Genomic DNA, 13,759 nt, shown 5'->3' with positions numbered 1-13,759 from the left:
TTTCCAGAAGATACGTCAACACCTCCAACTGCTTAAAATTTCGGGACGAAATTTATTTAACGGGTAGGTACTGTAGTGACCCGAACTTTTCCATGTTAATATATATTAAATGAAATTGTTATTTACATGATTAAGTGTTTCCAACATGTTAAGCAATCAAACTTGTTAAGACTTGATTAATTGAAATAGGTTTCATATAGTCAATTGACCACCCAAGTTGACCGGTGATTCACGAACGTTAAAACCTATAAAAACTATATGATGACATATATATGGATATATATATATATAGTTAACATGATATTATGATAAGTAAGTATCTCATTAGGTATTATAACAATGAGTTATATACATAAAAAATGAGGCTATTGGATTAAGAAACTCGAAAACAATATATATAACGATTATCGTTATAACAACGTCTTACTAAATACATATGAATCATATTAAGATATTGATACAATATGTTTAATCATGTTAAATGATAAGTAAACATGTCATTAAGTGTATTAACAATGAACTACATATGTAAAAACAAGACTACTAACTTAATGACTTCGAAACGAGACATATATGTAACGATTATTGTTGTAACAACATTTAACTGTATATATATCATACTAAGATATATTAATATATCATAATATCATGATAATGTAATAATTTTACATCTCTTTAGATATAATAAACAATGGGTTAACAACATTTAACAAGATCGTTAACCTAAAGGTTTTAAAACAACACTTACATGTAACGACTAATGATGACTTAACGACTCAGTTAAAATGTATATACATGTAGTGTTTTAATATGTATTCTTACACTTTTGAAAGACTTCAAGACACTTATCAAAGTACTTCTACTTAACAAAAATGCTTACATTTACATCCTCATTCATTTTCATCAACAATTCTACTCGTATTTGTACTCGTACAATACACAGCTTCTAAATGTATTTACTATTGGTATATACACTCCAATGATTAGCTCTTAGCAGCCCATGTGAGTCACCTAACCATGTGGGAACCATCATTTAACATCTAGTATGAAATATCTCACAAAATAACAAACTAATGGAGCCTATATGATACTTGCATATTCACGTGAATGAGAGACTCCACAAACACTTTCATTTTTCAACTTACATGCATCAAACTACTCTCTCTCAAGTGTTCTTACTTTGTTCTAAGTGTTCTTTATCATATTCATCAAAATCTAGCTCAATCTAGTTCATAAATCCATACATAAACCAAGTTATAAAACAACTACTCAAGAACACACCAACAACACTTCCAAGTTTGCTAGCTTACTTCCAATCTTGCAAATCCACTTTGAGTGATCATCCAACCTCAAGAAATCTTTCTTATTTACAGTAAGATATCTTTCTACTATAAGGTAATACTCATATTCAAACTTTGATTCAATTTCTATAACTTAAACAATCTTATTTCAAGTGGAAATCGTACTTGAACTTGTTTTTGTGTCATGATTTTGCTTCAAGAACTTTCAAGCCATCCAATGATCCTTTGGAGCTAGATCTAATTTTCTCTTTTCTAGTAGGTTTATTCAAAAAATCTGAGGTAGTAATGATTTTCATAACATCATTCGATTCATATATATAAAACCACCTTATTCGAAGGTTTAAACTTGTAATCACTAGAATATAGTTTAGTTAATTCTAAACTTGTTCGCAAACAAAAGTTAATCATTCTAACTTGACTTTTAAAATCAACTAAACACATGTTCTATCTCTATATGATATGCTAACTTAATGATTTAAAACCTGAAAACACGAAAAACACCGTAAAACCGGATATACGCCGTCGTAGTAACACCGCGGGCTGTTTTGGGATAGTTAATTAAAAACTATGATAAACTTTGATTTAAAAGTTGTTATTCTGGGAAAATGATTTTTCTTATGAACATGAAACTATATCCAAAAATCATGGTTAAACTCAAAGTGAAAGTATGTTTTCCAAAATGGCCATCTAGACGTCGTTCTTTCGACTGAAATGACTACCTTTACAAAATTGACTTGTAATCTGTATTTTCGACTATAAACTTATACTTTTTCTGTTTAGAATCATAAACTTAAGTTCAATATGAAACCATAGCAACTTGAATCACTCAAAACAGATTTAAAACGAAGAAGTTATGGGTAAAACAAGATTGGATAATTTTTTCTTGTTGTAGCTACGTGAAAATTGGTAACAATTCTATATTAATCATATCCTAGCTAACTTATATTGTATTATACATGTATTCTAATATATTATGTAATCTTGGGATACCATAGACACGTATGCAAATGTTTGACATATCATATCGACTCATCTATATATATTATTTGGAACAACCATAGACACTCTATATGTAGTAATGTTGGAGTTAGCTATACAGGGTTGAGGTTGATTCCAAAAATATATATACTTTGAGTTGTGATCTAGCCTGAGACGTGTATACACTTGGTCGTGGTTTGATTCAAGATAATATATATCAATTTATTTCTGTACATCTAACTCTGGACAACTAGTTGTAGGTTACTAACGAGGACAGCTGACTTAATAAATTTAAAACATTAAAATGTATTAAAAATGTTGTAAATATATTTTGAACATACTTTGATATATATGTACATATTTGTTATAGGTTCGTGAATCGACCAGTGGCCAAGTCTTACTTCCCGACGAAGTAAAAAATTTGTGAATATGAGTTATAGTCCCACTTTTAAAATCTAATATTTTTGGGATGAGAATACATGCAGCTTTATAAATGTTTTACAAAATAGACACAAGTACATGAAACTACTTTCTATGGTTGAACGACCGAAGCCGAATATGCCCCTTTTACTTGGTAACCTAAGAATTAGTAAACCAGTCTACTAATTGACGCGAATCCTAAAGATAGATCTATTGGGCCCAACAAACCCCATCCGTTGTAGCGGATGCTTTAGTACTTCGATGTTGTTTTATCATGTCCGATGGATGTCCCGGAATGATAGGGGATATTCTTATATGCATCTTGTTAATGTCGGTTACCAGGTGTTCAAACCATATGAATGATTTTTATCTCTATGTATGGGATGTGTATTGAAATATGAAATCTTGTGGTCTATTATTACGATTTGATAAATATATAGGTTAAACCTATAACTCACCAACATTTTTGTTGACGTTTAAAGCATGTTTATTCTCAGGTGATTATTAAGAGCTTCCGCTGTTGCATGCTAATATATGGACAAGATTTGGAGTCAGCATGCTTGTATTATATTGTTTAAAAACTGCATTCGAGATTTATTTTGTTGTAACATATTAATATTGTAAACCAATATGTATTGGTAGTGTGTAAGTGTGACATTTTTAGATTATCATTTCTGGATAATCTAGGTGGTGTCTTTTTAACCTTGTCGATAAAATAAAGGTTATGGTTTGTTTTAGAAACGAATGCAGTCTTTGAAAAACGTCTCATATAGAGGTCAAAATCTCGCAACGAAATCAATTAATATGGAACGTTTATAATCAATATGAACGGGACATTTCAATTACCCGTCTTATCCTAGATCGTTGAATCTATTCATGTAGACTAGTAGTATCAGCATCACGGGATCTATTCAAGCAAACTATATATATATATATATATATATATATATATATATATATATATATATATATATATATATATATATATATATATATATATATATATATATAGTGGTAGGATCAAGAGGGAAGTAACCAATCGGGGGGAAGCAAAAACTTTTTTTTTTTTTCGTTTTTTGAAAAAACTTTGTTCACGAACATTATAGATGAGATGAAAATATGAACATTTAGTAGAGACACTTTGTGATAAATGTTTTTATTTTGACGGGAAAACGCTCGAAGAAGTAATATATAACAATTATCGTGTTTTTCGAGCGTATGTTGAGGTTTTAGCTATTGGGGTTTAGATATTAGGGTTTAGATATTAGGGTTTATAGGGTTTAGATATTAGGGTTTAGAAATTTAGGGTTTAGGGTTTAGATTTAGGGTTTAGATTTAGGATTTAGATTGAGTTTTTAACACGAACGGTTTAGAGTTTAGGGTTTTGGGTTTTGGGTTTTGGGTTTATGGAATAAACCCAAAACACCAAACCCTAAACCCTAAACCCTAAACTCTAAATCGGGCTAAATTTTACTTCTCAAAACATGAAGAAAAAAAACGTTCATATTCTTCACGAACAATCTTGAATGCTATTTTTGTCGATCGTTTTTCCGCTTAAATAATAACATTCATCACGAAGTGTCTCTTCTAAATGTTCATATTTTCGTGTGATATTGTAGTCGGAAAAAAAAATTCCAAAAAAACGAAAAAAAAATTTTTTTGCTTCCTCCCGATTGGTTACTTCCCCATTGATCATGCCCCTATATATATATATATATATATATATATATATATATATATATATATATATATATATATATATATATATATATATTGAGAGAAAAAATGAAAATTATACATCAAGCGATAAAAAAAACCAACAAATACAAGGGAAGAGCACGGCATGTCTCGCAACTAGAAAGCAAACTACGAACAAACCTAGCCAACATGGCTATCTAAGGGCGAGCCAAGCCTAGCAAGAATGGTGAAACCCCAAAAACTTCAAAAACCAAACCAATCAACAAAACCTTATCAATATCAAAGAAACTAGAAAAGAAACCTAACCAAACAAAAGCACACAACCAAATTCGAAAGAACATCAACGAAGACAAGCAAACTAGTAGTGTCCGAGGTACTTGTAATTAGATGGTCTTTGAATCGTTTTAATTTATTTTTATGCTTATTGGCCAAAAAAAAAAAACACTTTTGGCTTGGTCCTTATTTTGCCATAAATTGTAAGTAGCTAGTTTAACTAGGCTTCCTGAAATATTAGCCTGGTTGTTGTGACTTGTACTATGTTATACTACTATATTAAACATAACCTGCGCAAATGTAAATTTTAGTAGATTATTATGATGAGGCATATATGATAAATCCAAGCCTTTATCAATTAAAATAAATATAAAACAAGAAATTTAACTGCTTGATCACAGACAAACTTTTATAAATCAGGTATTAATCATCCTATAAACAACACTGAACCTGAGGCAACCACAATAGAACAAAATGCCCACAAGAACGTTACAAAAATATGATATTGTTCGTTAAGCTGCAACAAAATCATATCACAGAAGCAGCAAACTACCTTGATCTCTAAAAATCCTAATATAAATAGATAAATACGAGCCAAATAATAAGCTTTTGCAGACCTGATTCTTACTTAAATGTCCCCTTTTTCGTATTGATGGCCTGGTAATTTAGATTTCAACTCTTAAGCGACGCAGTTCAGATGAGAAAATTTTGCTAGTAGTCAAAGTACGGTGAGCAAGAGCACGAATATCATCTCTTGAACAATCACGTGAGATACGAACCAGCTCCCAAAGAGCACCTCCGCTTACCATGTCTTTTGCGTTTACTTCTGAGATTGCAAATTTACAATTTGGACCACAAATATGTTACTCTTTCGTCAACAAACGAAATGAAATACTTTTGTTAATCAATAATTTAGAATAAACTTACCATGTTGTGCTAAATGACAGAGTGCTAGCTCAATGTGACGTCTTATTATCGACGCATCGTTATTGGCGTTTTGCACAATCCATGGAAGTGCCCCATCTTCTATCAGCAAAGACCGACAATTTTTATTCCCTAAAACAAATAAAAATTACAACTTTCAGTGTAACACATAAGGTTACAACAACTACAAACAAAGATAACAAACAACATAACGTCCTTCACGTTGACTCATCAATACGTCTAAATGGCAAATTCATTATTTCTTAATATGATAATTAGGCACAAAAACACCAACTTTATAATGAGATAATCGACAACAAAATGTTATTTTATGTACATAAGACACTTACCTTTGCTAGAGGCACGGGACTCGCATTTAGCAAAATTCGCAACTCCACGTGCAACTTGAGAAAGAACATCTGGATGTCTAGATCTAACCATCCCCAGCAATGCTTTTAGTCCCCCTTCAGACCGCAGCCGAGTTTGTAGTATATCTAGCAATTGCAACCAAATGCATCATGAAAATAAGGTTTATAGTTTATACACGTGTATGCCTTGCAATCTTAAAACATGATTTGCATCAGTTTTAACCTTCTAGAAAACAAAAACAAAAAAAAACTAGAATTTCATTTAACTCTACCAAATTTATCTGGCAATTGCAACCCAATATATTTTTAACTTTAAATGTAAGGTTTAAAACACTTCATGAATTTTACTTTTAAATATATATAAACAAATGAAGTAACAAGTAATATAGGAAGTGAAGAAAAAGGTTTAAGAAGTACCATTTCCACATAGATTGGCAATAGCTCCAGCAACCATTCGTAGAGTCTGCGGATCGTCAGCATCGGCTGCAGTCATTGCCAACAGACTAATCCCACCTTGAGCCACTATTAGCTCTTGATTAGCTTCTGCATACACCACATACATTTAAAGTATTACTCTAAGTTTTCGGAAATTATCAAAAGATTTCGATCTCTTCTTTTACAGAAATTGAGACACGTATGCATATATAGGTTGATAGCATATATATATATATATATATATATATATATATATATATATATATATATATATATATATATATATATATATAGAGAGAGAGAGAGAGAGAGAGAGAGAGAGAGAGAGAGAGGGACCATTCATCGCAAGATTAGCAATAGCACCGGCTGCTATTCTGCAAATCGTTTCGTCAAAGCTTCTGCTTTTAAGGAGCTCCAGTAGTGATGAGAGACCACCAGCTTCAACTATTCTTTCCTGATTAGTATCTGTATATCACATGAAATAAATGGACTTTTAAGAAAACTTCAAGAATATGTAATTGAACTTATACTTTGTTATATTCTCAGAGCAATTATTATATTATTATAATTATTATAATTGCAATTAAAAGAAGAAAAAAAATGCTATCTACATACCGAACCTACAACCAACAATTTTGGCAATTTGATTAAGCAATGGTGATGATAAAATTTATCATGCACTCTATTACAGTTGTACCCTTCTCGGTTTCATTTGACATTTAAGATCCATTCAGATAAGTTCTCTTAATTAACATCATAACTCTATAGTTAGCTACTTCAGTAATGAAAAGAATTTATAGTTTCATAAGAAGGTTTCAGAAAGTAATGACCTTCAGCTGCTAAGTTGGCCACCACCTTCACCGCATGCAAACGTACATTCGGATCCTCTGACTCTAATAAAGACAAGATCTTTTGCAATCCAACTATACAATTTGAATAATAAGACAAAGTTAGAGATTTAAAACCAACTAAGTGAAGATGTATGTGCAAATTATGCATACCATGTTCATGAAGATTGGCTATTGATGATCTATCTCCGTTACCTTGATCATCAAGCTGCGAGTATCTTGGCTGAAGCAACGAAAAGTTCGGAACGGAATATAATAGTAATTAGATAGAATTTAGTAGTGTAACGAAAAGTAGATAAACGAGCAAATATATACCTGACTGGAACCGAAAGTTAGTTGTGACAATCTGGTTTGTAAAAGTAAAACTTCTTCTTCCAGTTTCTGCTTCTGGCGAATCTCATCGTCCAGCAAGTTTTGAAGCTTTACAACATCAGCAACTACACCTGCCTAGTTCATGAGTAGATGCATGTGATGTAATACATATCCTAGTCAACAGAATTTTAAAGAAATCGGAGTAGCTGATAGAGTTTAACCTAGTTGGATATTAAAAAAAAAAAAAATCCAAACCTCTGAAGGAAGAAGTTGTGAATTCCTAAGATTTTGGATCTCTTCTTCAGCTCGTTTGCGAGAAGCAATTTCCTTCTGAAGCAATTTTTTTAGCTCTGTAACATCTTCGTTGGCATGGTCACTATCCTGGTGATTTGGAGTGTGAGATTGAGATCAAGTTTAAAAAAGACGCGTGATGGAGATGAGTTGGTCGAGACGGGGTCGAGACGGACGTTGACCAACGTTGACATTTAAATAAAAGTATATTAAACATAAATATTACAATCATAAATGTATTATACATGAACAGAATACTAAGTTGCGGAAATGGAATTGCATTTATGTAGCATATCAACCTTCACAGTTAACGACTTCAAGGATTAAACACTAAAATCCACTAAAATCTAAAGGTCTACTTAGATGCACGTAACTTAATTTTGTAGAATAATGATTCTATAGATAGATTCTAAAATCATCAAAACTGCAATTCTAAGAGAATAATACCTCTTAAGTTAGGTAATATTTAAGCTCCTGTACATTGCAAATTGTAGAAATGGAGATAGAGCAAAAATATATATGTTGATATGTTATAAGTGAATAAGTGATCATGGTTACCTCTCCTCCATGACTCCCATTCATGAATCCATTGGTTCCATGTTTTGAACGGTTCTTCATCCACTTCTCCTCAAGCTTTTTAATCGACTCCATGTACTCCATCTGTAATTTCATTTTCTCCCTCTACAACATATAACATCATAGGGTTAGTAAAAGTGACCACAGAAAATAAAATAGATTGAGAATGTATGTCTTAAACCAAAAACTTTTAGTTCTGAATGAACAAATTGCCCAAAAAAACAACAGTTTATATTAAACCCAAGTATTAAAGCTAACCTCCAAAGCTTCTGTATAATTAGTTTCAGCCTCAGAGACACGTTGTTGTGCTTCTAGTGTCGTCCTTTCTATCTCATCCTCAAATGCTTTATGCCGTCTTTCGTTTTCTGCGATCAGATTGTCGATCCGCGTCTCGAGCCTTTTACACATACTTTTGTAATCAAACTCCTCCTTGATTTTCAACATGTTTTCCACCTTCATAGCCTGACATAAATTTACATAAAAACTGACTACATTAACTTTTCAGGTAAGAAAAAACTAACAAAAAGTACCCTAATTAGACAATGGTAGACCAATAATGATTCAATAAATATTCAACTGAAACAAAATTTCCCATTCAAAGCTGTCAAAAGCTTGGTTCCTCACCCTTTGTCCAAACAAAATAGTACTTGACGTTTCTGCACGATGGCGTGGGGATGGGCCCACAGTTACAATCAACGATGTTCTTGCAGTGCCTGCAAATAAAGTAGTAGCTGGTCATGATCATGTCAAATGTAATGCTGCCATTTTTAAGACATAATACTGAAGTGCAAACATGATATTGGTATGTAAATTGATAATGTAATAACGTCGACCATTAACTGCTTGCATAAAAAAGATGGGTAATAAATTAACAGCTTGCTCTTAAAGTTAAAACTAACCTCCAAATGAATCTTTAAGCAGCCTTGTCAACTTAGAATCTCTAACAGGTACATGAGGACTATTCTCTGCAAGAGCATTTATGCACTTCCCAAGAGCACTTAATGAAAGATTTATAGATTTAGCTTCCTCTAATGTGTGTCCCTCACTTCCTTAAAAAAATAAAAAATAAAAAAAACAATGAAAGAAACTACAATTATATAACATGGACGGCTACTATGCAACAAAAACTTGTATATGTGTACACACCTGACTTGTGAACACGTTCAGAGCCTGCAAGATCTACAACAACTAATTTTCCTTTTCGAATAACTGGCGGCCTTGAATTTCTGCTCATGTGGAAAGAATTGTCATGTTCATTTGAGATATCTGAGTCGATATCCATAACAGACCTCTTGATATGCACCTAAAGTAGTGATTAAAACAGAACAAAAAACAGTATATGTCAATTTCATTACAGATGGTAAAATCCCATAAGGCGCGTGTAACTTACCATTAGGATAGCGTGACTACGAGAAGACTCGGTATTGAGTTTCGTGTTAGTAGCAACCCGATGAGCTTCTCCCAAGCGTAATAACTCCATAAAATCATGGTGGCTTCGTATATCAACCAGAGTTGCAGATGGTACAGAAACATCACCAGTTTTTGGATCTTCAACGATTGAAATGTTATCATTTGATGGATTTAGGAGGTCTTGGATTGTCTCCATGTAAAGCTGCAGATATAAACCAATGAGTTAAAAAAAATTACTAATTTTGTTGATGTTTTTTCCGTATACGTACCTGCAGGTACGAGATCATGACTGAATCAGAATCCCGAGATATAGTAGCTAGTATATCCTCCATTGCACGGACCATGATTCCACGAGCTGATGTGTCTTCATCTCCCAATCGTCCTAGCGTAAAAGTCTTCCCTGTGCCAGTTTGACCATATGCCATTACTGTCCCATTGTAGCCATCTAGAACACTCTGAAATTAATGTGTATCAGTTACTAGACAAGTTTTACATACAAGAGCTGTAAGATAGGATCGAGGTTGCAAAAATTGCTACTCGGGAAGTACTCAGTCGGGAAATTCTAGGAAGTACTCGGCACTCGGGGAGTACTCGGATGTTGACCAAGTTTGACTTTGACCGATTTGGACAAAAGTTTGATCAATTTTGACTGATTTTCCGAGTAATCCCGAGTTTTGAGCGAGTTTAGGCCGAGTTTTGACTTATTATCCGAGTAATCCCGAGTTTGACCGAGTTCCACTGAAAACTCGCCGAGTTGGAAAAATCGAGTACTCACCGAGTAATTTCGAGTTCTACATCACTGGATAGGATAGTGCTAAGACATTGGAGAATTTTATTTGTACCCTACTATTAAAATTTGCATCTACACATCATCTCTCATAATTGCCATGATTTCTAGTAGTAAGAAATTAGAGAGTATATAAAATAACATACAACCCAACATAGGTGAGTTATCTCAAAATCAACAAAGTGGTTGCATATCTCCAACTTAAAAGATAGATATGAATCAAGCTATTAACCACCAATAAACTCTACTTGAATGGATATTACCTAATACTAGCAGTTCAAGTATAAGCTTCATCATTGGACTTAAGTAATCACATAGAAGAAATGTAGTTTAACATCACCTACCTCCACTACAGGTTTCGCAACAACTTCATAGACACGCTTCTGTGACGCAGATTCAGTTAGCACTTCATCGAATTCATAGGTATCTGAATCCCAGTTGTTCTTTCGAAGTTTCAACCTTTTAAACTGACATAATCATAAGAAGTCATACTGAGTAATTAGATAAGAGAACGGATTCTAACTTAAAGAATCTAGTTTGATCTTACATAAATATTAACTTATAAGTTTGTGAAAAGTACAGTTTTTGTACCTCTGGTTGCAATTCCACACAATCTGCAAAATCAGCATCTGTCACCATCTCCTCGGCATTTTGAGGTCTCAATCTGACAGCAACACGTACTCGGCCAGAAACTGCAACATTAATTCAAGACATTACGTTTCCATCTAAGTTTCTTATTGATAAGTTAGTCGATACCAAGTAGGTTAGGGAAAGAGTAGTTTATGGATGTTAAATTGTTATTGGTAGAAGAAGGCATTCCTATATTCCGATCAGTATTCAAAATCATCTACAAAGTATAATGAAGCCTCACATTGAACTAAACTACAATCACTATGATTTGAAGTTCATGATTATTGCAATTTTGAGTATATTATTGTTTATTAATCTGATAACTTTGGACTCTACTCATGTATCCATAATGAACGAGTTAACTAACAATAACCTTAACAGTTCCCTTGCTGACTAACTATCCGACTATATGTAAATATACACGTCAAATCTCTTTGGTTATTCGTTTAGTCTCCTTTAATTAAAAGTTGCCATCATAACCCTAACTTCGACAGCATATTAACCATTCCTTAGCTACTTACTCCAGTTTATTACAAATATCATGATGGTTCGTCAATTGTTGTCTGCTTATGAAGGATTTTGTCACAAAACCTTACAACTCAAAATACCCAAAATCCATTATTAACGATGAAATACAGACCTATCCGTGTGAATAATTATCTGTTAGTTCTATTCTGAATAGTGATTGCACACTAAGATCAGCAAACCCAAATCCTCACGTAGGAAACATGCACATTAACCGATATTAAAAAATCCTTCATTCCCAGTCAATCTTCAAATTACTAATGTTTATTAGATCAGATTTCAATCAGATAATAAATTGCATACATAATACCCTAGAATACATGTTACTAGTTGTACAATTCAATTATTAGTTTACTGCATAACTATCATTCAGCCACCCCAAAATCCACAAATCACAATTTAGTATAACCTGCAACAACGCTTCTCCGCAGTATTAGGATTGAAGTACAAACTCTTTGTACACATCAACCACTTTCAACATTTTGCATCATCTCAGGAAGTAAAAACTTGCTGTGTTATCCTCACAGTAAGTTATGTAGAACCAACGCACTTTGTTTTTTATTGAACGGCTATTTTGACATCGAATGCTCTCATTTGTCACCCACACACGCGTTAGGAGGAAACTCTTCACACACCATCGCCGCATTGGGTACCCGGTGTGCTTTGGATTAAACCGAGTGGCTTAGGGCATACACCCTTATTCACCACAACAGAATCCTTGAGAAAACCTCGAACCTGCGCCAACTAGGACTCAGATCCAATCCAGAGCTTATACCACTCAGGCAATGCCTCGGTGGTGAACCAACGCACTTATACTTCTAAATAATTGTACTATTTTCAATATGTCAACCAGCCAAACTAAATCCAAACAAATAAATGATTCAATTCCAAATTGCTGCTTAATTGGATCAAATTCGAATCAATATCGGATAATTTGAAGGCTTTGTATCTACAAGAATAAGTGATTCAACAACATTCAATATGTTTAGCAATTCAACCGCTCATCAATCTCACTCTAAAAAAGCTCTATTTCTAAACACTTGCCTGTAATTACGAAAAACTACAGCTAACCTAATATACATATACATACATACACATACATAAATGATAGTAATAGTAGAAGATAAAAAGTTACCTGAATCGTCAATATCCTTAAGAGCGACACTGGAGCTGCTACGACGAACATTGGAAGTAGTTTTCGATTTAAATGAAGAAGAAGCTCTTAGATTTGATGAAGCAGTTTGCTGAAGACGATCTAATTTTACTGTTCCTCTACCATTTCTATTAGAAGATGACATGGTTTTAGCTCCAAATAGAAAACTGAATGTAATCTTCTATATGTTTAAATCAGAGTGTGGATTCAATTGATTATGCAGTTTTAAGGTATGGAGAGAGTGGTGTGTTGGTAGAAATAAGCAAAGGGTGAAACAAGTTAAGAAGATAGTTGAGTTGGGGCCAGCACAGCAGTTTGCGGTGATAAAGAGAGGTGGAAATGAAAATATTTGAAGATATAATCACTATTCACTACAGCGTGTGTTTTGAACCAACTTTTGAGGCACAAGTTTAAAGCCATGAGGTAAATTAATTACCACACAGACCGAGTTGTAGTTAAGTTAGCTTAGCTGGTAGTGACATATTTTTTTTTTTTGGTGAGAGATCGAGTTCGATTCCACTGAACTGCAACATTGCATTAAATGTTGCAAGTATGAGAGATGAACGCGTGAATAATTAAGTCCCGGTGATTCCAAACTAATGTCTAAAAAATAAAAATAAAAATTAAAAATAATTACCATACTATATTTAATTACACCCTCCAACCTTCACACATCGTTAAAACGTTCTTGCGAATAACGCCACCCGATGCAGCCAAATCCGCACGAACATATTAGTGAATGTGTTTCACGAAGGAACTCTTTGTTTTACATAATATATGTTTCTAGTTAAAATGTTTTAACGATAATTAGTATAACAACCCTCACTTTC

General features: G+C 33.2%; 1 protein-coding gene across 1 annotated transcript; it reads right to left on the bottom strand.

Moving 5' to 3' along the window:
• Positions 1-5,040: 5,040 nt before the first annotated feature.
• LOC139873065 (kinesin-like protein KIN-UA) lies at positions 5,041-13,267 on the bottom strand. The gene is made up of 19 exons (XM_071860996.1): positions 12,912-13,267; positions 11,213-11,313; positions 10,966-11,088; positions 10,104-10,289; positions 9,815-10,036; positions 9,571-9,727; positions 9,324-9,473; positions 9,049-9,137; positions 8,683-8,886; positions 8,407-8,529; positions 7,813-7,938; positions 7,561-7,692; positions 7,399-7,468; positions 7,228-7,320; positions 6,734-6,862; positions 6,380-6,505; positions 5,945-6,088; positions 5,598-5,726; positions 5,041-5,496 (listed from the first exon to the last, which is right to left on the bottom strand). The coding sequence occupies exons 1-19, from the start codon at positions 13,072-13,074 to the stop codon at positions 5,336-5,338; spliced, it is 2,628 nt and encodes an 875-aa protein (XP_071717097.1). The 5' UTR covers positions 13,075-13,267; the 3' UTR covers positions 5,041-5,335.
• Between the last annotated feature and the right edge of the window lie 492 nt (positions 13,268-13,759).

The sequence above is a fragment of the Rutidosis leptorrhynchoides genome, chromosome 10 (genome assembly GCF_046630445.1).
Source record: "Rutidosis leptorrhynchoides isolate AG116_Rl617_1_P2 chromosome 10, CSIRO_AGI_Rlap_v1, whole genome shotgun sequence".
Classification (NCBI taxonomy): Eukaryota; Viridiplantae; Streptophyta; class Magnoliopsida; order Asterales; family Asteraceae; genus Rutidosis; species Rutidosis leptorrhynchoides.
The sequence above is the reverse complement of the archived record's forward strand: the minus strand, read 5'-3'. Positions and strand labels throughout refer to the sequence as shown.

Bases quoted from the DNA above. Each gene is read 5' to 3' on its own strand.
- LOC139873065 (XM_071860996.1), bottom strand. From the start codon at position 13,074: ATGTCATCTTCTAATAGAAATGGTAGAGGAACAGTAAAATTAGATCGT. The intron at 10,290-10,965 runs GTAGGTGATGTT...CATTAATTTCAG, and splicing joins TTGCGAAACCTGTAGTGGAG to AGTGTTCTAGATGGCTACAA. The intron at 5,497-5,597 runs GTAAGTTTATTC...TTGCAATCTCAG, and splicing joins CTGTCATTTAGCACAACATG to AAGTAAACGCAAAAGACATG.